Source organism: Typopeltis vanoorti, chromosome 15, assembly GCF_054136105.1.
Source record: "Typopeltis vanoorti isolate ZY-2024b chromosome 15, IOZ_Tvanoo_1.0, whole genome shotgun sequence".
In the NCBI taxonomy this organism is placed as follows: Eukaryota; Metazoa; Arthropoda; class Arachnida; order Uropygi; family Thelyphonidae; genus Typopeltis; species Typopeltis vanoorti.
Window position 1 is genome coordinate 8,366,898 of NC_143563.1, and position 23,135 is coordinate 8,390,032.

The window sequence follows — 23,135 nt, forward strand, 5'->3', positions numbered from 1 at the left end:
CTTTCTCTCCTATTTTTTTCTACATTATTTTGATGTTCTTCATTTTCACTCTTTCTTTTCCTGATACCAATGTTTTGCTTTCATTCCAAGAAGTTTGAGGTACAACTTCAGTTGTATTAAATTCTTCACTTCCTTTATTTTCAGAAGAACGTAAGAAAGATAAAATTCCTCCCTTTTGACTATTTAGTTATTTTTCCTTTTCTCTTTTCCTTTTCTCGTTTTCTTTTAGTAGCTCTAGATTCAAGCTTTCTTGGCATTGTTATGTGTATCAAAAGTGAAATAAATATTTATTAAATCCAAAATAAACATATAAATAAATAAAATAAATAATTACTTTAAAAGCTAAAAAAAATACAAAAATAGAAACAGTATCTTGGTTTTGTTAAAAATAAACGAGTACTGTAAAATAAGAATAATAAATTCATTGAAAAACATATTCTTACTGACTGCAAGTACTTTACCCATATAATTAGGTATATACACGTGTCTACTGCGTTACAAATACAATACAGTAGTCCCCCCCCCATTATCTGCGGAGGTTATTTTTCAAGACACTGCAGATAGTACCGAACCCTATATATACTATGTTTTTCTCTACATACATACCTATGATAAAGTTGAATTTATAAATTAGGCATAGTAAGAGATTAACAACATACTGTAATAAAAGTTATCTGAATGTGAATGGAATCTTAGGTAACCTCAGCATATGTTTTTTTTTTATTTATTTATTTTATGAAGTCGAGAATTTTCACTTAAAAAGGAAGCACTTTACTGCACCTCTTTGGAATATCCAAATTGCCAGCATCGCTGGCGCTTTGGGGCCATTATTAAGTAAAATAAGGGTTACTTGAGCACAAGCACTGTGATACTGCGACAGTCGATCTGATAACTAAGGACTACTCAGAACAGTGCACAATTTAAAACTTATGAATTGTCTATTATTTAAAGAAAGAGCCATATGGCTTCATTTTGACGATGTAAAATTAAATAGGCAAAGTGGATATTAGATCCAACAATATTTCCCCAAGTTGCCTTAGTAGCCAGGGCAACTTGGGGATGCTGAGGATTGTATTCTCGTAAACTCTCAGGTCAACTTACGAAAATTTCATAGTCTCTACAAACATTCGGCTTTGAAATATTGTTAGATAATATCCACTTTGCCTATGTAATTATAAGTTGTTTATTTCTGGAATTTTCCATTTAATATTTTCGGACCTGGGTTGACCATGGATAAAGGGAGGGAAGGTACTAGCCAAATAATGGTAACTAAACTATCAGTTGTTACACATGCGTATGAATGACACTTAACCTTCCTACTGGCTGAGGACAATGAAATAGGCAGACCACCCCAGCATTTTTCACGGATCAAAACTTCATCTGCATTCTATCTTTTATCATGCATTCCCCCCCCCCCTGCCGTTAATCCCTGAACAACGATTTTAGAGTCGTTAACGGATTAACTGTGGTAGAGCAACCTTTGTGTCACTTGTCTTTATGTGTACTGTGTTATGTGGAATTTCCTTTACTGCCCTACGATATTTGATCCTTTATTTTGCTGCATAATTTATTTCTTTTGTCTCTTCCTAAAAATAAATGCGAATTTCACATGTGCGAAAATAATCAACCCTGAAATGACCAGAGATCAATCAGCCTTGGCAATGAAACTATTTAGTAATAGTAATTTTGCTGTCTTTTATTCTTCAAATTAGTGCAATGGAACAAGACAACTTTATGTTCTTTCACTTTACTGACAATATAGAAGAATTTTTTTTTTTTTTTTTACAAGTTTTCAAATGTAAGGTTTTAAAAACCCCATAGAGAGTGAGGCCCCAGCTTGTGCCTAATGCACCTTATGGTAAATGCAGCCATGCACTTTTGATTAATAGCACATTATACAAATCTCTCATGCACTTCCTATTTTGTTTGATCTCATCGATCATGTCAGCCCTCTCATATCAGATGCATGATTTGTAATACTGCTCTCTTCACTCCAAGGCTCTTTGGCACTTAAGTGGTTAAACCATTTTAAATTAAATTTGTACAGAATGCTAGTTGTTATTCATTTTTAGTTTAATGGTATCAAATTATAAATTAAACCCAGATTACTGATAGTACCATAGTTAAACAAAATGTTGTCTAATTGTAGCATTGTTATTTATTACCACTAAATTGGGGGTCATTTCAGTCTTTGCATACAGAAGTAATGATAATTTTAAATGCAGTTTAAAAAATAAGATGTTATCATTAAAATATACTTTTTCTAGTTCAGTTATTTTTCACTGTATATTTATAAATGGTTAACAAAAATGAAAAAGTGGTTATAGAGAGTGGGTTATTAAAACAAACATAAAAAAGTAGTTATTATCCATTTTTGGAAATTATAGGCAATCATAGAAGCAACATGAGTTATATACAGGTATTCTTACCTGTGTATAAAGTATACCACAGACAAATACCTGAAAGTGACCGAGCAAGTTACTTTCAGGTATAAGATGTTAGTGCATCATAAATAGTTTAAAATGACTTGTGGGCTTCAAAGTACTTAGTTAACCTGTACTTACTAATTCTATTTCTTTAGACGTAGATACATAAGCAGCGAGATTGATACTAGAAATTGCCAATTCCTGGTGATTATAGCATTTATTACAAAATTAGTGGTAGCATATTATGTTGTATGTCCCCCACTTCAAGCCCAATATGCTGTGTTATTTAATGCTTTTATAAAGGAAGAAGGAATGTTTTGCTATTAAGTATTTCCTTTATATAGGTAGTTCCAGTTACAGGCAATTGGACTAATGAAGCAATAGATCAGTTTAAAAAGTATGCTGCCTTTCCCATTGTAGAAGCTGTAATTTATCCTCGTGACAGGCTTCATCCTGTTGAATTATTTGTTAAAATACTACCAGAAGAAATGAGCATTGATGTTGCTCAGGCTTTATGTTTACATGGAAGTTCAAAAAAGGTAAGAATGATTACTAGAAAAATTATAGGATTTGGTTTTCAAGGTATATCAAGTTGATGATCAGTTTGTTCCATTGATATGAAGCATTTATCTTAACAGAACATAATTCACAAGATGGGGGGGGGGACCACTACATCTAACTAGAATGAAGTTTGAGGTACAGCTGGTATAGAGGAACCCAACCTGTCACAAAGCATGTTATGTGAGACATCAGTATCAAAAACAATCCTGGATTAAATTTACATCATTGATTAATTAAACAACCAGTGTAAAAACTGTCTTTGGTATAAACTCCAGAAGATGAAAGGTAGATACAGAGCCGCCAGGATCCTCCTGATTTTTTTAATTTTGAAAGAAAAACAAGAGAAACAGTGGCTAAGCTTTTGTACCAATGGGAATGAGCCGTACAATTGGCCATTTGTTAAGGAGGAACTAAAAAGAGTTGATAAAACACTTCCAATCATCCTCCATCTCTTACCATACAACAGAATATTTACAGAGGAAGAGTTTCTCGACTATTGGGGTAAGCCGATTGTCATTGCTTTCCTGAAGCTAGGCAAGGATCCAGCCCAGTCCAACAATTATTGTCCTATTGCTCTGACTAGCTGTCTTGGAAATTTCCTATGTCACAGCCTGGTGATATGGCATCTTAAAAAAAACCTGTTTAATCTTGGTCTTGAGGACCTTCCTGTTTCTTACTGTTTTTATTAAGAACTTTCTATCCAGCCCTGCTCTCCAAGTCCAAGTAGGAAGCACGTTATCTTAGCCATATCATCTAGATGAGGGAGTTCCTCAAGGCTCTCTCTCTTAAGTGTGATCCTCTTTGCCATTAAAGTGAACTCAATTACTGAACAGTTTCCTCCCACAGTAGGCAATTGTCTTTATGCCGATTTCACAATTTACTGTCACTCCTGCAATATAAGTCATTAAAAGACAACATCGACAAGCATTCGTTTGTATCTCGTGGGCTCTTTGTCGTGGATTCAGGTTATCTGCAGAAAAAACTGCTGTGTGCACTTCTGCTGGAAAAGCACTCTTCATCCCAATCCTGATTTAAGAATAGAGCAAACTGTTATCTTTGTAGTTCCAGAGGCCAAGTTTTTGGAACTCATCTTTGATAGAAAGCTAACTTTCTTTACACACATTCGTCATGTTTGGGATAAGTGCAAAAAAGCATTGAACAGCCACCTTTACTGAATGGGGTGCTGATCGATGCTCCTTGCTCCACATTTATCATGCACTTGTATGTTCAGAGCTTGATTATGGATCCCAGTCCTTACAGTTCTGCAAGGGAGAGAGCACACTCTGGTGTAATAAATTTAGTTTAATCCTTTATCCAAGTGTAAGCAAACATCTTCAGGACTGAGGTAAGGCGATACATCCCTTGGCAACTTGTAGCAAAGGTGGACCAAGCTCTCATCGCTCCTTGTTTCAGGATTTCCCATAATGCAAAGCACATCTCCTTGCAGACATGTATACTGCTATGCATTAAGGGAAGGGCCACTACCCAGACCGGTTTCGACCTTTATTGAGGTCTCGTCATTGGGATAATTGGGATAAATTTTTTAATTTTGAAAGAAAAACAAGAGAAACATATCTTAATAAAGGTTGAAACCGGTCTGGGTAGTGGCCCTTCCTTTAATGCATAGCAGTATACATGTCCACAAGGAGATGTGCTTTGCATTATGCGAGATACTGAGACAAGGAGTGATGAGAGCTTGGTCCACCTTTGCTACGAGTTGCCAAGGGATGTACCACCTTACCTCAGTCCTGAAGATATTTGCAGGCGCAAACTTTGTTTGCTTACACTTGGATAAAGGATTAAACTAAATTTATTATAGTCTAACCAAGTGCAAAATAAACTTCCAATGCACACTCTGGTGGTTGGACGCAATCCATCATCAGGATATCTGATTAGCTACTGGTGCTTTTCACACATACACCCATTCAAAGCCTTTATGTTAAATCAAATGAATCCCCTCTATCATCACTTAGATGAAAAAATTTATCTCTTAATTATGTCCTTAAAGTCCCTTCCAGATCATAGTCTCTTTTCTCTCCATTGGGAGGGCCTGTATCTCTCTCTCACACACACACATCAATCTGCCATCTGTCCTTTTGGTATGCCTATTAAAGAGACTATGCCAACACTCATGCCAATAGCTTATAATGTTACCTGCACCAAACAAAACATTCCTCCATGGCAGGCTTGCATGCCATTCTGCAACTTTTCACTATGCCAACTACAGAGGTCTTATACATCTTCATCTGTCTATCTTCAGATGTTCAATGGACACAGAGCAGCCCACTCTAATTTCTTGCCCATCTATACTGATAGTTCAAGATCAGAGATCTCTGTTGGCAGTGATGAGAGCTGCTGCAACTGAGTGGGATCCAACCAGATCCCACTCAGTTGCAGTAACTATACAGCAGAGTTGCCATTCATCTTGCACTTGTGCATATCAAAGAAAACTCCTACCAAAAGTGTATAACACTGGCCAATAAAAAAAAAATAATTTTTTTCTGCTGATTATGATCTGACACTTGTTTTTTACTAATTTGGGTGCGCTGATTTCAAATATCAAACCCATTTTTCTCTGTCACATCAGGTTTTTCCTCTATGGCATTTTCTTTTTGCTAATTTGTAAGTTTTTGATAGTTTTAAGGAGGCAGTACTATTTAGAGGATCAAAAAAATCGATTTTTTAATATTATTTTCTGAAAGTATGTACTTTTAAAAATCCGTTCCTAACTTTTTATCAAGAAATTCGAAAAATTCCCGAAGATATAGCCTATTATTCAAAGCGGTGCGCAGATCAGAATTGGAGCGCTCACCACTCTCGCTTATTAGTAAACGAATAAATGCATAAGAACCTGCAACGGCACGTACTGGTGCTTTGAATGCGAGAGAGGCCGATAACCGACCTAATACATTTAGGTGATGAAAAGTAGGCGATGACAACTGCCTAAAACAAATGAATGATATATGCGTCATAGCGGACAAAGAACAATCGAAATCAGTTAATCGATTGTGAAAGTATGATGAGTGCTTATAACGTTTCAATAAAGTCTCTGGTTTTTTTTTGTCTTGTTAATTGCATGTTAGTCGGCAGCGAAGAAAATACATCATGTCAAGCGAGAGCGGTGAGCGCTCCGATTCTGATCTGCGCACCACTTTGAATAATAGGTTCGGGAATTTTTCGAATTTCTTGATGAAAAGTTAGGAACAGATTTTTAAAAGTACATACTTTCAGAAAATAATATTAAAAAAATTGATTTTTTTGATCCTCTAAATAGTACTGCCTCCTTAAAACTATCAAAAACTTTGAAATTAGCAAAAAGAAAATGCCATAGAGGAAAAACCTGATGTGATAGAGAAAAATGAGTTTGATATTTGAAATCAGCGCACCCAAATTAGTAAAAAACAAGTCTCATAAAAGTCAGCAAAAATTGTGTTGGACAGTGTAATTTATAATTGAATTTAAGAAATTATAAATTACCTGAAATTAAGCTTTGGCAGTCTATTCAACATAGGAACAGAAAAGAGAAAGTTGTTTTTGCTAGGCTTTGCATAGGTCAGTCATCTCACACATTCTTATTTACTGAGGGCTGATGCCCACGCATGTGGTGGAAATGCAACACCCATCTTACCATTAGTCATATTCTGGTGAAGTGCAAGTGCTTCACAAGAGAGAGAGAGAGAGAAATGACACTTTTACTTATCTGGCTGAGCCTTAGACACTCAGACAGATTGCACAACATTTTTTGATTTTTACAGAACATTAATTTATTCAAAGATATTTGATTATGGATTTGTTTATATCTGTATACCACATTGTAGTTACTAAACTTTGTACATCCATTTTATTTATTCATTTATCTTATAACTTTGTATATATATTTTATATTATTCATTAATTTAACCCCTTGTAACTATTTATTTATTTACCTATAAACACCCTGTGTACTGCTGTAACCTGTATCCTGGCACAGTATGACATTTGCTGTCCTTGCTCAGTGAAACCTCAACTCAATCCATCAAAACCCAACCTGGCACTCGTTATCTTGTACCTCACCAAAAATGACCAAGTTGCACTTTCACTACTAAAATATGCCATCTGAGAACTATTGCTCTTATTAACACAACACAACAGATATTACAGTAATCCAAATGTAGAAATTAAGCTGTTCTTGACAAAATTTTTACTCCATATACATTCTAGAGTCGGAGCCAATGTGCTTCGAAGGGAGAGACTGGTGAATTGATTAGATAGAAGGGAGGCAGTCTTAATTCTATCTTCTGTTGGTACTTCTCTCATAGAAAAGCACACATTTTTAGAAAGAAAATTATTGATATAAAATTAATGCTAAATCTTATTTCTGTTTATACATGATAGAGCTTTAAACAGATTATTGTAGAGTATACTGCGGTTAATCTTGCTTTACTTCTATTGGGTTTTCTCTTTTACAATATATAAGCAGGAATTCAACAAACATCCTAGAAGAAACTGACTAGGCTGGTGATCTTGGAGGTTTAGTAGATAGGAAGTTCAGCGACCATATAGCAAAGATTGTGAATACAACTCAGAAGATAATTGTAATGCTGAAATGAACATTGACATGTAAGAATAAGGAAGTCATTTTGACTCTTTACAAGGCTTTTATAGAGTCTCATTTGGGCTATTGTGCATGGATCTGGTCTCATGGTTTCCAAGGTGATGCAGATATATAGATACATTGGAGATGAAAAGGAGATTGTTAAAGAATGTATTGGAACTTTGAAATGTAGATTATAAGGAGAGATTGTTGTGTCCCTTTATACGATTTTTATTCTATTTAGTAATTTCCTCCTATCTATGTTCTTCTATTACCTACGCACGAGATATCACCAAAAATCTTTCTAATACTTAAGTTATTTCTCCCCTTAGTACCCCTAATATTTGTATTTATACTGCATCTTTTGGGATATTTAGTTTAAGATATTATATACAAAAACAAGGAGAAAGAATTCAAATATGTCTGAAAGTGTAACTATGTTGCAGTCGTGACACTTTATCTCGTTTCTTAACATTAATTTCCCGCGTGATTAGGTTCGTAATTTTTCAAGTGGTGCATTGGACAGCAATTTCAGACAACTCTTTTATCATTTGAACAAAGGTTTATTAAATTCCCTAACACGGTACAATTCAATTTTTATGATTACTCAATTTAATGCTAAACTAAATACTTACAAACTAACATTTGCTTATTGCAAGTAATTAGGCTATGATCCTATAATGGGTATTACGATCATGCCGCCATAACAATTCAACACACAAATTCATTTGACATGGACAAATAAGATTAATTCACACTATTTAACTATTCAAACATTAAGTAGATTAACTAAACCCTTTTCTGCACTAACACACAACTATGACATTTTAACCTTCCAATACATCACAATAGACATTCAAATTCTCAGGACACTTAATTATTCACATAACATTAACACTAGCCAGCATACTTTTAATATATTCTGTCAGATACTAAAGTCCTAGTATAAATTTTCCTTGGTCACTTCAACAGTTCCGTATTAGAATAATGATATTTATCACAGACAAATTTTAGTTAACATTAGATATATTTTATAGTACCTTTCTTTCTTGGGTTTTTCATATGGACCTTTACCTTCTTCTGATTGAACTATCTTGATATAACCTCACCGATAATCTGCTTCTCCTACGTGCCTTTTGGAATTGAACTAGGCTTACGCTGGCTTAACTTTTCGTAACTCCGAACACACCCTGAATCATCTATATATCGGCTGTGCAACTCACCACGTGGACATCGATTTCTTTATCTCTTTCCGTTTTTCGTAGTTGTCACTGAAGTTGGAACACAAAGAATATGCTTTCTTTTCCTCGACTATATGGCATTCTTCGCTTCTCACATAGGAAATACGGAACCGAAATTCCACTCACTTTCGTTTCCGTGTTGTGACGTGAAGATATAACTCCAATCTCGCCACTCAGGAAAACACCATGAAATCCCCACGAAAGGGCACGCGAAGGACTCTCCTGGAACAGAATCAAATTCAAAACCAAAAAAGCCTCGTGGGGGGGGGGTTCCCCAACCCTTTTATACCTGTTCTCCTAACGGCACTTTTTCTAACTTCTTTTCTCCTCCCCTACTTGTTTTAACTTCACCGACCAATTAGGGTGGCGTTTTTCTGCCAAACGTCATTTGATCGGCGGGCCCGTAACTATCTCTCAATCCGGGAATCGGCCCTAACCTATAGTCTGTTGTTTTCCTTTGCTAGCCTCTAATTTAATCCCCTTTCCAAAAAATTTCTACGAATTTATTTAATAACTTAATCTCTAGCCTCTCACATACCATCTTTTATGACTAATCCTTTTCTGTCTTATTTATTTAACTTTTCGTATTTAAATCATATCACAATATTAATACATTCTTTCTTTTGTTAGTTAGTTTAACAAAACCTTTATATTTTATCTATTTTATTGGATGCAAGAATCTTTCTTTTTCTTTTAATTAATTCAACTATTATCTTTTATGCAGGGTTCTAATTTATTTTATTTATTCTTCATGTTACACCATGATAGCTGAGAATTCTATATTCTCAAGATATCAGGTGTAACAAAGGTCCCCCCTTTAAACAAAAAAATTTCTTTAAGAGAAATTTTTCCTTTTTGAAGTGTTCCACTTTCCTCTTATATATGGGGTTTCTCCCCTTTTTTTTTGTACTTTCTTTCCCCTTTTCCCTTTTTTTTTTTTTTTTCGTTCATTATCCATATACTCATAACTGATGTACTTAATTTCTTTGGTTCTTATTTCTCTTCCCTTTTTTTAGTCTTGCAAAATTTTACCTCTGATTTAACCTTAACTATTTGTGATTTCCTTTCACAGACTACCTCCTCATGTGATGATTTCTTCACTTTATTTACGTGGGACTCATGATTCCTCTCTTAAGACTCATTTATCTCTTCCTTAAGTAACTCTTGAGTTTGCTCCTTCCTTGTAAATTATCTCCTTCCCAATAGGTATATTTCTTTCCTCATTAGGACGTCATCAGTCTCCTCACCCAAAAATTGTGGGAACACCTGCTCTGGGTTAATGCAGCGAAAAAATTCGCTGTTATCCATGCCTAAATTACTAGAGGGTTCAGTCATACTTGCATCCAATTTACACTAATTTACTCTCTACAATTCTCAACAAAACTTAACTAAACTTCTACCTCTTAGTTGTCTGATCTGCTACCAAAACTAACTTGTTGTAAATAGCTTATAATTAAGATTTAATTAGCTAAACTACATCCTGTCGTCTGTGCCATTTATGTTGTGGCCTATTCTTCTTATTCTATTCTATTAACTTTCTTATACTTTATATCCTACCGGCTGCACCATTTATGTTGGTTCCCAATTTGATTTTTATTCTACTTTATAATTTCCGCTTATCTATTTTCTTCTGTTATCTACGCACGAGATATCACCAAAACTTATACTAATATCTAAGTTATTTCTCCCCTTAGTACCCCTAATATTTGTATTTATACTGCACCTTTTGGGATATTTAGTTTAAGATATTATATACAAAAATAAGGAGAAAGAACTCAAATATGTCTGAAAGTGAAACATGTTGCAGTCGTGACACTTTATCTCGTTTCTTAACATTAATTTCCCGCGTGATTAGGTTCATATTTTTCAAGTGGTGCATTGGATAGCAATTTCAGACAACTCTTTTATCATTGAACAAAGGTTTATTAAATTCCTTAACACGGTACAATTTAATTTTTGTTATTACTCAGTTTAATGCTAAACTAAATACTTACAAACTAACATTTGCTTATTACAAGTAATTAGGCTATGATCCTATAATGAGTATTACGATCATGCCGCCATAACAATTCAACACATAAATTCACTTGACATGGACAAATAAGATTAATTCACACTATTTAACTATTCAAACTTAAGTAGATTAACTAAACCATTTGCTGCACTAACACATAACTAGTATTACGATCATGCCGCCATACACATTCAACACGTAAATTCATTTGACATGGACAAATAAGATTAATTCACACTATTTGACTATTCAAACGTAAGTAGATTAACTAAACCTCTTTCTGCACTAACACACAACTATGACATTTTAACTTTCCAATACATTACAATAGACATGCAAAATTCTTAGGACACTTAATTATTCACATAACATTAACACTAGCCAGCTTACTTTTAATATATTCTGTCAGATACTAAAGTCCTAGTATAAATTTTCCTTGGTCACTTCAACAGTTCCATATTAGAATATTGATACTTATCACAGACAAATTTTAGTTAACATTAGATATATTTTACAGTACCTTTCTTTCTTGGGTTTTTCATATCGACCTTTACCTTTTTCTGAATGAACTATCTTGATATAACCTCACCAATAATCTGCTTCTCCTACGTTCTTTTTTGGAATTGAACTGGGCTTACGCTGGCTTAACTTTTCGTAACTCCGAACACACTTTGAATCATCTATATATCGGCTGTGCAGCTCACCACGTGGACATCGACTTCTTTACAGCTCTCCATTTTTCGTAGTTGTCACTGAAGTTGGAACACAAAGAATATGCTTTCTTTTCCTCGACTATATGGCATTCTTCGCTTCTTACACAGGAAACACGGAATCGAAATCCCGCTCACTTTCGTTTCCGTGTTGTGGTGTGGAGATATAACCCCTATCTCGCCATTCAGGAAAACATCGTGAAATCCCTATGAAAGAGCTCGCGAAGTGCTCCTTTGGAACAAAATCAAAACCAAAAAAGCCCCGTGGGGGGCGGGTTTTCCAACTCTTTTATACCTGTTCTCCTAACGGCACTTTTTCTAACTTCTTTTCTCCGCCCCTTACTTGTTTTAACTTCACCGACCAATTAGGGTGGCGTTTTTCTGCCAAACATCATTTGATCGGCGGGCCCGTAACGATGTCTCAATCCGGGAATCGGCCCTGACCGATAGTCTGTTGTTTTCCTTTGCTAGCCCCTAATTTAATCCCCTTTCCAAAAAATGTTCTACGAATTTATTTAATAACTTAATCTCTAGCCTCTCACCTCTCATCTTCCTGTACTTTCTTCAATTTTAACAACTCAAATAAAGACTAAGTATTGCTTGATATAATGCTCCACTGACATCATACAACTGTAGCATTTTGAATAGTTTCTCTCTTGCCACCTTGTGATATGCCTTTTGCAGATCTACAAAACTTAAATACAGATCTTTGTTATATTCCCATGATTTCTCAATATTTGCTGTAAAGTGAAAATCTGATCCTGATAGCCTCTATTTGGCCTGAATCCAGCTTGTTCTTCACCAAGCATTAATTCCGCCATCCTTCTCAACCGTTTCTCAAGTATACTTGCGTATATCTTACCACGAACATTAGTAGAGAAATACCTCTGTAATTCTCACATTCAGTTTTATTTCCCTTGTTATATATGTGTACTATGAGAGCTATACTCTAATCATCTAGAATTTGTCCATTTGTCCAGGCTTCTGAACTATGCAATGCAGCCACTGTAAGACTTTTATACTTCCATACTTGAGCATTTCTGGTCGAATATCATCGACTCCAGCTGCATTTCCACATTTCAGGATTTTGATGGCTTTTATAAAAAACGCTGACCTGGCATGCAAACATGCCTGGTCAGCATTTTTTACCACTATTCTGTCACTGATTGTTTCATTTAGCAATTTTTCTATGTAATTACTCCAAACTTCAAGGATATCTTTTTCTCCAGTTTTCATGTCACCTTTATCATCTCTAATTCCTTTAACAACAATCTTTCCTTCATTTCTGAGCTTCTTTAACAACTAACAGAATATCTTGCCACCTTCTTAACAACCTATGTTGTTACTGAAGTCTTCACATGACTTTTGTTTAGCTAGTTTTACACAGTGTTTAGCTTTCTTACATTTGTCTCTGTATTCTCTAAGACCACAAGCTGACTTATTTGCCAGTAACTCTCAATTTGCTTTCTTCTTTTCCTTCACTGCTTAACTTCCTGTGTCCACCATTGGGTACTGATTTTTTCAATTCTTCGAGAGAATCTCACCACATGGCTCTCTCTGGCTGAATCAATCAGCCAGTGTTTTCTTCGGGGCTTGCCACTGAATCTCCAAGGTTTGGTTCCTGTTCTTAAACTCTCATTTTTTTCTTGAATTATGCTTGTGTATTTTAGTCTAGAGTTCATATCTGAGAGCTGCTCAACTTTTATTCGCTTTAAAACTTTCTTATGTTCTTTTTTAAATATGAAATTCAATTTTATCGTATACTCAAGACTAAATGGTGATCACTTCCAATTTCAAATCCTCTGTACACTCTAGTGTCCTGCACCAGGGAGAAAACATTACTATGAACAATAGCATAGTCATTGAGACTTTTCTTATTCCTTGTGTCTTCTCTCCTTGTGAATTTGTGGACATTTTTTTGTTGGAACATTGTGTTAGTAATAACCGGTCCATGGCCAGAGCCAAAATCCAACAGGTCATCATCATCAAATGCCTGCCATGTACCCTCAAGGTGTGTACAGGATATGATCATACTACATGAAAAATTGACATCATTACTAACTTTCAATCTATAATTTTCCTCCAAATCAGTCTGATACTTGTCAAGACGCCAACATTATCAGATCTTATATTTCTATCGTCTAAGGCACTTTCGTATCAATCCACCTTATCGTATCAAACCACCTATATCTTGGTCTTCCTCTGGTTCGTTTTCCTGCCAGCCTGGCAGCGAACACTTGTTTTGATAATCTTTCCTTGCCCATTTAAGTGACATACCACCTGAGATTAGCTCTGTTAACGCATTCCTGAATGCTGACAATGTTAAGTTCTTTCCTAATATCCTTGTTTTTAATATGATATTGCCATTGATGCCATCTGTTCACGCCTCTAATCTTTCTCAGGACTCTCATATCTGCAGTCTCTAGTCTTTGGTCAAGTGTTTTACTTTTGATCCAGCTCTCAGATCCATAAGTTAAAACTGGTTTGAACACTGTCTTGTATACAGCTAATTTAGTGTTCTGACTAATTTCTCTCTTATTCCTTATGAATTTATTGAATTGACTTCCTACCATACAGGCTTTGTTGATTCTGTTGTCTATTTCAATATTTAATTTACCATCTTCACTAAAAATCATGATTAAGTAGCTAAAATGTTTTACTTGTTCCACAGGTTCTCTGTTCACAACGCAGTTAACATTTTCAACGATTCTGCCTATTTTCATTGTTTTTGTCTTGTTATTGCTGACCTTCTACCATATTTATTACAACAGTCATTCAGTTTAATCCGGGAATCTTGCAGACTTGTAGCAGATTTATTTAGAAGTATAACATCGTCCGCATAAAGCAAAGAGCTGATATTAACATCTCCAATTTTGATATCATGTTTAGTACCACTTTCCTTCATAATGTGATCCATATAGATAATGAATAACACAGCGGATAATGTACATCCTTGTCTCACACCAGATTTAACTTTAAACCATCTTTCTGAACTTCCTTCAATTCTAACTGCTGACTTACAACTCAAATGAAGACTAAGTATTGCTTGATATAATGCCCCATTGATAGCATATAACTGTAGCATATTGAATAGCTTTTCTCTTGGCACCTTGCCATATGCCTTTTCCAGATCTACAAAACCTAAATACAGATCTTTGTTATATTCTCATGATTTCTCAACTATTTGTCATAAAATGAAGATCTGATCCTGACAGCCTCTGTTTGACCTGAATCCAGCTTGTTCTTCACCAAGGTTTTCTTCCAAAATTCTTCTCAATCGTTTCTCAAGTATCCTTGCATAAATCTTAGCAGGAACACTTAGTAGCGAAATACCTCTGTAATTCTCACATTCAGTTTTATTTCCATTTTTATATATCAGTACTATGAGAACTCTACTCCAATTATCGGGAATTCATCCCTCTGTCCAGGCCTTCTGAACTATGCAGTTCAGCCACTGTTAGACTTTCATACCACTATACTTCAGCATTTCTGGTCAAATATCATCTACTCCGGCTGCCTTTCCACATTTCAAGCCTTTTTATGACTTTTTCTACTTCAAGTATGGATATGTATTCCTGACTGTATACCTGTTAAGAGTTTTTTACTACTGTGCTATTACTGCTTGTTTCATTTAGCAATTTTTCGAAGTTATTACTCCATACTTCAAGGATATCTTTTTCTCCCGTTTTTTATGTCCACCTTTATCATCTCTAACTTCTTTTACAGCACTCTTTCTTCCATTTCTAGCTTTCTTCAACAAACTCCAAATATTTTGCCACCTTCTTGAGATTTATTTTCTATGTTCTTGCCAAAATCCTCCCATGACTTTTGTTTAGTTAGTTTTACATAGTGTTTAACTTTCTTACATTTGTCTCTGTGTTCTCTGAGAGCTCAAACTGACTTATTAGCCAGGAACCTTTTATATGCTTTCTTCTTTTCCTTCACTGTCTCTTTAACTTCCTGTGTCCACCATGGAATTCTGATTTTTCTATCCATGCAGACAACTTCACCACATGCCTCTCTGTATGAATCAATCAGGGTTTTCTTCAAGTCGTGCTACTGAATCTCCAAGAATTGGTTCCTGTTCTCAAACTCTTTCATTTTTTCTTCAATAATTTTTCTGTATTTTAGCCTACAGTTCACATCTGAGAGCTGCTCGACTTTTATTCGATTTAAAACTTTCTTACATGTTATTCTTTTCAATATGAAATTCAATTTTATCCTGCTCAAGACTAAATAGTGATCACTTCCAATTTAAATCCTCTGTACACTCTGGTGTCCTGCACTAGGGAGAAAACATCATTATTATCAATAACATAGTCAATGTGACTTTTCTTATTCCTTTCCTCTTCTCTCCATGTGAATTTGTGCACATTTTTATGTTGGGAAATGGTGTTAGTAATAATCAGTCCCATTTTCTGAGCAGAAATCCAAGAGGTATTTGCCATTATTATTAGCTTTGCTCTTTTCTCCAAATTTTCCCAAAATATTTTTGTATGTCTGACAATCATTTCCTACTCTGCAATTTAGATCCCCAACAAGGACCAACTTTTCCTTTTTCATTGTGTCAGTTGCTTTCTCTAAAGCCTCAAAAAATTCTCCCACTTCTACCTTAGTAGAATCTTCTGTGGGACCATAGGTACAAATAAGTGTCATTCTCCAGTTCTCCATTCAATTTGCCTACATCACTCTACTTGAGACTGCCTGCCATTCAAGAAGATTTGCCTTGTATTTAATGTTGAATACTGCGGCTACTCCTTCTTTTCCTTGATTTTGATTGCCTGAATATAATATTTTGTATTTATTGCTCAGAAAGATCTCACCAGTTTTTGCCTTTTTTGTTTCAATCACCCCTTTTATGTCAATCTAGTACTTATATAATTCCCCAGCTAGCTCCATTTCTTTTCCATTCAGGCTTATGTTGATAGTACTGAGTTTTAACTCTGATGGTGTTAAGTTTGGGGTGTGTTTTTGGATTTGTTCCAGTAGCTGACTTTTTGCTGTTTGCCCTGGTTCTCTGGCAAAAACAACGGGGTCCTTTTTTACTGGGCTATGCCCCAGTTGGCATGAAATTTTGTCATGTACCATTATTTTGTATTTTGGATTAAGCCAATAAGAATGCAATTTGGTCTGCTAAATCCCAAATTGCCAGCCCATTCTCGTTCGTTCAGCATCCAGGTTGATACCTAACAGGGTGCACTACGAGAAGGTGAGGATTGGACATTAGGTCAGAAGCCCTGGTCGGTTCTCCACATTCCTTTAAAGGCTACGTGGAGGTCTCCTCTCAGTTATACAGCTTTGACCCTTAAGCACCCCCAACGGGTATTTGCCATTATTATTAGCATTTCTCTTTTCTCCAAATTTTCCCCAAATATTTTTGTATGTCTTCCAATCATTTCCTCCTTACTATTTAGATCCCCATAAAGGACTAATTTTTCATGTCAGTTGCTTTCTCTAAAGCCTCAAAAAATTCCTCCACTTCTACCTAAGCAGATTCTTCTGCAGGACCATAGGCACAAATAAGTCTCATTGTCCAGTTCCCCATTCTGATATTTGCCCACATAATTCTACTTGATATTGTCTATCATTCAAGAAGATTAATCTTATTTAGTGTTGAATGCTATGTCTACTCCTTCTTTTCCTTGATTGTCATTGCCTGAATATAACATTTTATATTTATTGGTCTGAAAGATCTCTTCAGTTTTTGTCTTTTTTGTTTCTGTCATTCCTATTATCTCAATTTGGTACTTATTAGATTCCTCAGCTAGCCCAATTTCTTTGCCATTCAGGCTTCTTATGTTGATAGTAGTCATCTTGAACTCTTGGAGATGTTGAGTTAGGATGTGTTTTAGGATTTGTTCCAGTAGCTGACTTTTTGCTGTTCGCCCTGGTTCCCCAGCAAAAACAATGGGGACCTTGTTTAACTGGGGTGATGCCCCAGCTGGCATGAAATTCTGTCATGTTGTACCATCATTTTTATATTTTGGTTTAAACCAGTAAGAATACAATTTGGTTGGCTAAATCCCAAGTTGTCGGCCCATCCTCGTTCTTTCATTATCCAGGTTGATACCTATCAGTGTGCACTATGAGAAGGTGAAGATTGGACATTAGGTCAGAAGTCCTAGTCGGTTCTCTGCATTCCTTTAAAGGCTATGTGGAGGTCTCCTCTCAGTTATACAGCCCATTCACCCTTAAGCACCCCATATATATATATATATATTTAATTTGGTTTTGAATCAGTCATTTCCTAGATCCTAAAAGGAATGAAGTTAAAAGTCATTACATCATTTGGATAAACTCTTGCAAATTTACTTAACACTCAGTGCAAAAATAGTAAGATGCATCAGAAGGATACATCCTGTGTGCACATAGCAAATGCATAGAACAATTTTTTAAATATACATTTTAAACATAGGCATGCTTCCTAGCCTGGGATGGTCACGTGGATAATGTCTCCACTCTCCAATCAATAGGTTACAGATTCAGATTCCACTACAGGTTCATATGTTCATAAATATCTATAAATGGAAGATAAATTTCACTGCCCAACAAGACCACTATTGCTTACATGGAGAATTGAAGCTTATGCATGTTTGGTCTCTAGAGCAGGGCCTCCACTGAATCAGACCCCAGGTAGATAAAATATTTGTTGCTGACAAAAATTACACTTGCACACACACACACACACACAGTACTGATCGTTTTCTTTAAAGGAAACCAATCATTATGAATGAATATTCATTGAGTCAGTTTTCTTCTTGAGTAGTATACTTTTCCTCCTTAGAAAAGCATAATTTCAAATAATGGTATTTAACGAGCGAAGGATTAATATTATTTTTTATGCACATTCCATCCATGAAAGATCATAAGATCATAAACATGTCATACTTTAGTACTGTGGTTGGGCTGATCACAGAAAGCAAACTTACTTTTTACAATCCACTTCACAAGGTCTCACACTGAGTGATGAAAATCTGCTACCTTAACATATTTAGAAACATCCATGTCTGCAGTGAGATTTGAACCTAGGACCTATCAGTTGGAGAGAAGAAGCACTATCCACTCTGCTAACCATTCTGGCTTAGATAGATAGAGTTTAAATAGAAGTAACTTGAAGAATGTCGAAAGTGCATGAAACTTGACTGATTCAGTATCAGCAGCTTCTGGAATTACTGAAAACAAGATAGTTTTCAGTCCTGGAAGAAGTATTTAATTCTATTAATATCATTCTAATAGAATGTTAGGTTCAAGGTGGTTTAGTGACTAGTCCTCAACTTAGAATTGGATTCCATTCCAACACTCCCATCATAATTTGAAAGGCTGCAAGTTGGAAATCACTATATGTACCATAAAAGTATGTTAACAATTTAACATACCTGAATGCTAAACTGTGTAAGTCTGTTTTGTTATATTTTTAACTGATTTTACTTTTTGTTTATAGTGAAATAACACAGTGTACAAATTATAATATGTTTACTGTATACAATATAGCACTTGAATGAAACATGAATGTATACTGCATTTAACATTAAAATAATCAGCTGAAAACACATGGAGCAAGAGTAATTTATCATAGCTACTGCTTATTAAGTGGGTATTTCATTAATTGATAGAGGCATTTGCTTAACAGAAGCAAATGTCTCTATCAATTTGTTTCATTTTAAACATTTTTAGGGGTAGGCTTCCTGTTCAACTGTTTTCTCTCGCTTTCTTCTTCTTCAACTGGCTGTGCTTCCAGAAGTCCTCATTTGCAAACTTCTCAGCTTCCAACTGCTCAACATGTTCATTGTCTTTCTCCAACTCATTAATACAGCATCCACCAATCTCTTTAAAATGTCATCTTTGTTAAATCCTGTGAATGTATGAATATGTTTTCAGCATCTTTCAAATATCATTCATACACTCTTTTCTCACTTCACTTCATGCTGCATGTACATTCTTTGCAATGCAAGATATAAATAAAATCAATCTGCAAGATATTAAATTCTTTCCAAAAGTTTATTAGGAGGATGTTTTTGCCTTAGCAGCACTAGTCTGAAAAAGAGTATTTCTTAAATAATATACTCTAAAGACAGCAGTAACACCTTGGTCCATGGGTTTCAGGAGTTGGGGTAGCATTCCAGTATGTTAATGACATGGTCATAAGTCAAAAACTGACTTAAATGAGTCAGTAATTTTATTATATTGATATTATATTTGAGAAATTCACTTCTGCTTTGTAAGTGAATTTCTCAATTCTGCAGTTTTGCACAACATATTGAAGAGTTGAGGTACCATAATGCTGAATATCCTGTTATAACTTATATCATGGTATTAATTCACAACATCATATAAGAACAAAGTAAACTAAATAATTTGTTAAGTAGCTGATATTTCATTTAATTTCAAACTAGAATCTTCATAGCAGAAAATCACTTGTCACAAAGCCTCTACCCCCCCCCCCCCCACACACACATGGCACTGATGTATTAATAAGTTCTTCTATCTCATGTGCATGAGATCACTAAAAATAAAATAAAATAAATAGCTGCGGAAACAATTTAGAATGTCACAGGATAAAATAAAACAAACATCTAGGATGAGTTCTTGTTTTCAAAATTACATTGTTTTAATGTCTTATATTCCATGACATTTTTTATGCTCTCTGAATGCTGTTTTGAAATCCAGCATAATGTTAGCAGCAAGATAGGTAATATCTTACCTAGTTTATTTTGTTCTCCTGGTGCTGTGAGTATTATAATGTGAATAACAGCCAACACCCAAGTCTTGCTAGCCTAATGCTAAATATATTGGGCTATATCAACCACTTTGTAAGTAAGAAGTCTAGTTTTGTGAATGTGACCAACTTCTTTTTGTCACCAGCATGTACAGAAGTGTAAAACCTGAGAATCCTGAAATATTCAGTGATTATATTATTACAGAATAGTAGTTTGAAATATAAATTGCAGGATTTATTTTAAACTGGAAATTTTTTCTTTTCTTGAACCATTGCGATTGTCATTCATACATTTGTAATATTTATTACATACAGCTTATGCATTTGAATTCTATGAAAATTTCAGTTTATCAGCATTGACTGCACATGAATTTGACTCATCAGTTCGACACATCACACATTGTTATCATAAAGCCAGATAAATAGTGTTATTTTAATAAATGTACTTCTTTATTATAAACATTCATATTAATTACTGTATCTTATGATTTTTAGTGGTATTATATGTCTTTATTTATTAGCATTTTAGTCAACACCAGATATTTTAGATATTTTTAAAACATTAATATCCCAACAAGACAACTGGTTTTTTTAAATAGTATATATATATTCTTAATTACTGCTTATTTTGGATTCTGACTTAAATTTATTTGCTTTTTTTATTACATTTCATTTATTATTTGTTGTTTATCTAAATTTCTACTCATTTTGTTTTTTGCAGGCATGTCTTTATTAAAATAGTCATTTAATTAAGAATTAAAATGATTTCATTGAATTTTATAATGTTTAATGTTGAAAGTTTATTTTTCACTTAGTTAGACTATAATAAATTTAGTTTATTATAGTGTGAGCAAACAAAGTTTGTGCCTGAAAATATCCTCAGAACTGGGGTAAGGTAGTACAACACCAGGCAACTCGTAGCAAAGGTGGCCAAGCTACCATCACTCCTATCTCAGTATCTCCCATAATGCAAAACACATCTCCTTGCAGATATGTATAATGTTATGCATTAAGGGAAGGGCTACTACCCATACCGGTTTCGACCTTTATTGAGGACTCGTCAGTGGGAGCCAGGCCCTGAAGTGGAGATACTAGGCATTTATCACAATTGGATAAAGGATTAAAATAAATTTATTATAATGTTTAATATAAATTTTATGATTGTCAGTTTTTTTTTTTGTTATTGTTGCTATTGCTTCTATTACTATTGCTTGATAATATAAATGTATTTATTTAAACTCTAGGTAGAATTAAAAGAATCTCCACATAACATTCCTGTAATAACATCAAGTTATAAATCCTTGAGGAATAATTTGCCTGAAACGGAACCAAGTGATTTTAAGAGGAAAGTCCATCAGGAAGAAGAAAATATACAGATAAATGAAGCTACTGGTGTAAATAATAATTCCATAGAGTTAAAAGAACGGGCTGTAGATGTCACTTGCATGCCTGTAGAAGCTTCAGCAATGAAGCAGCTGCCTGTGATAAAAACTGAAACAGTTGAAGAAAATTATAACTCCCAAAATGTTCATTCTTTGGAAACAGACAGTATCCCAATTAAACAAGAAATAACTGATGTTACTATAATGGAAAAATCTGAACTCATTATTCCCTCCACAAATGTACAGTTGAATGATGGTAGTATGTTTGTTATGGTATCTTATATTGTAGATCCTTGGGAATTCTATGTTCACATTGTAGAAGATAAAAGCAGCTTATTAGATGAGCTTCAAGAAAACATGAATATCTATTATCGATCTTATTCTTCTAATTCTTCCTCTGTATCTAAGCAAGATTTGAAAATAGGTTCTTATTGGGCATGTAAATATTCCAAAGATGGAAAATGGTATCGCACAAAAGTACTTTCACTTGGAGATAAGAATGATATCAGTGAAGTGGTAAGTAATATTTTTTGATGGAAACTCATAACTTTTGAAGCATTGCTAATTATCCCTCTTATTTTCTGAGATTTCTGCCATTCCTTTTTGTTCCTTGTCCAGTAACTCAATTCTTGTAAACTTGCTTTACACCATCCTTTACATCATATAACCACCCTCTTCTGGGTTGTCCTCTTTTGCTTATGCTGTCTTTTCTTTCAAACATCAGTTTTCATCTTTCAGTTGTCATCCATCCTTTAGAAATGTTGAAAATGATTAAGTTTTCAAGAACGTTGAAGATATTAATTTCAAGAAAAGCAATAGGGAACAATACAAGTCACTGTAATTGACCCAGGGATATCACTTGGTCTTCAGAACTTATTATGAAATAAGAAAAAAAAGTACTTTATGTTCCTGTTAAGACTAAGGTTTCATTTTGAATACATATACAGTTTCACAATAGCAAACTTCTGAAAAGACTAAACAAATTCCCACTAGTACAGTGCTATGCTAAAAGAAATTTAATATAGCAGACTACCCACTATAATAAAATGTAGCTAATTATCACTTCCCTAAGATTTTACTATAATGTGAGTCAATCAACTGTATTTCCTATACCCAGCCTTTATTTTAAATACTAAAGTCTTAAAGTAAAATAATGGTGCAGCTTGCAAACACCATTATTTTACTTTATTTTCAAGCCATGATTATTATTTAAACTCAGGAAACGTGTGAAACAGTGAAACCTACTAGAAAAAACTCATCCTTGACCAAATTTGAAGATAGACTCAGTCAATGGAAAAGAAGGTAGACTAGCAGAAAAATTAAAGAAATACCCAACTCAGCATAATTGGTGTTATTGAGACAAGACAAAAATAGAAGAGATACTGCATAATAATAAATACCAGATGCTGTATTCAGGCAATGATGATTACAGAAAGGAGTAGCTATAGTATCCAACCACTAAACATGTAAACCTCATCAGTAGTAGGTTCAACACACTTCATTATCCAGCAC

At 34.6% G+C, this 23,135-nt stretch overlaps 1 protein-coding gene across 2 annotated transcripts in view; it reads left to right on the forward strand.

The window, feature by feature from the left end:
- The window catches only part of LOC150098343 (uncharacterized), a 554,092-nt gene that overhangs the window by 175,789 nt on the left and 355,168 nt on the right, over positions 1-23,135 (forward strand). The window contains exons 7-8 of one of the 2 annotated variants that reach the window (XM_090404722.1): positions 2,771-2,965; positions 21,486-22,139. In XM_090404722.1, the coding sequence (XP_090260848.1) occupies positions 2,771-2,965; positions 21,486-22,139 (849 nt within the window). The remainder of the gene's footprint in view (positions 1-2,770; positions 2,966-21,485; positions 22,140-23,135) is intronic. The other variant, XM_090404723.1, reaches the window with a different exon arrangement.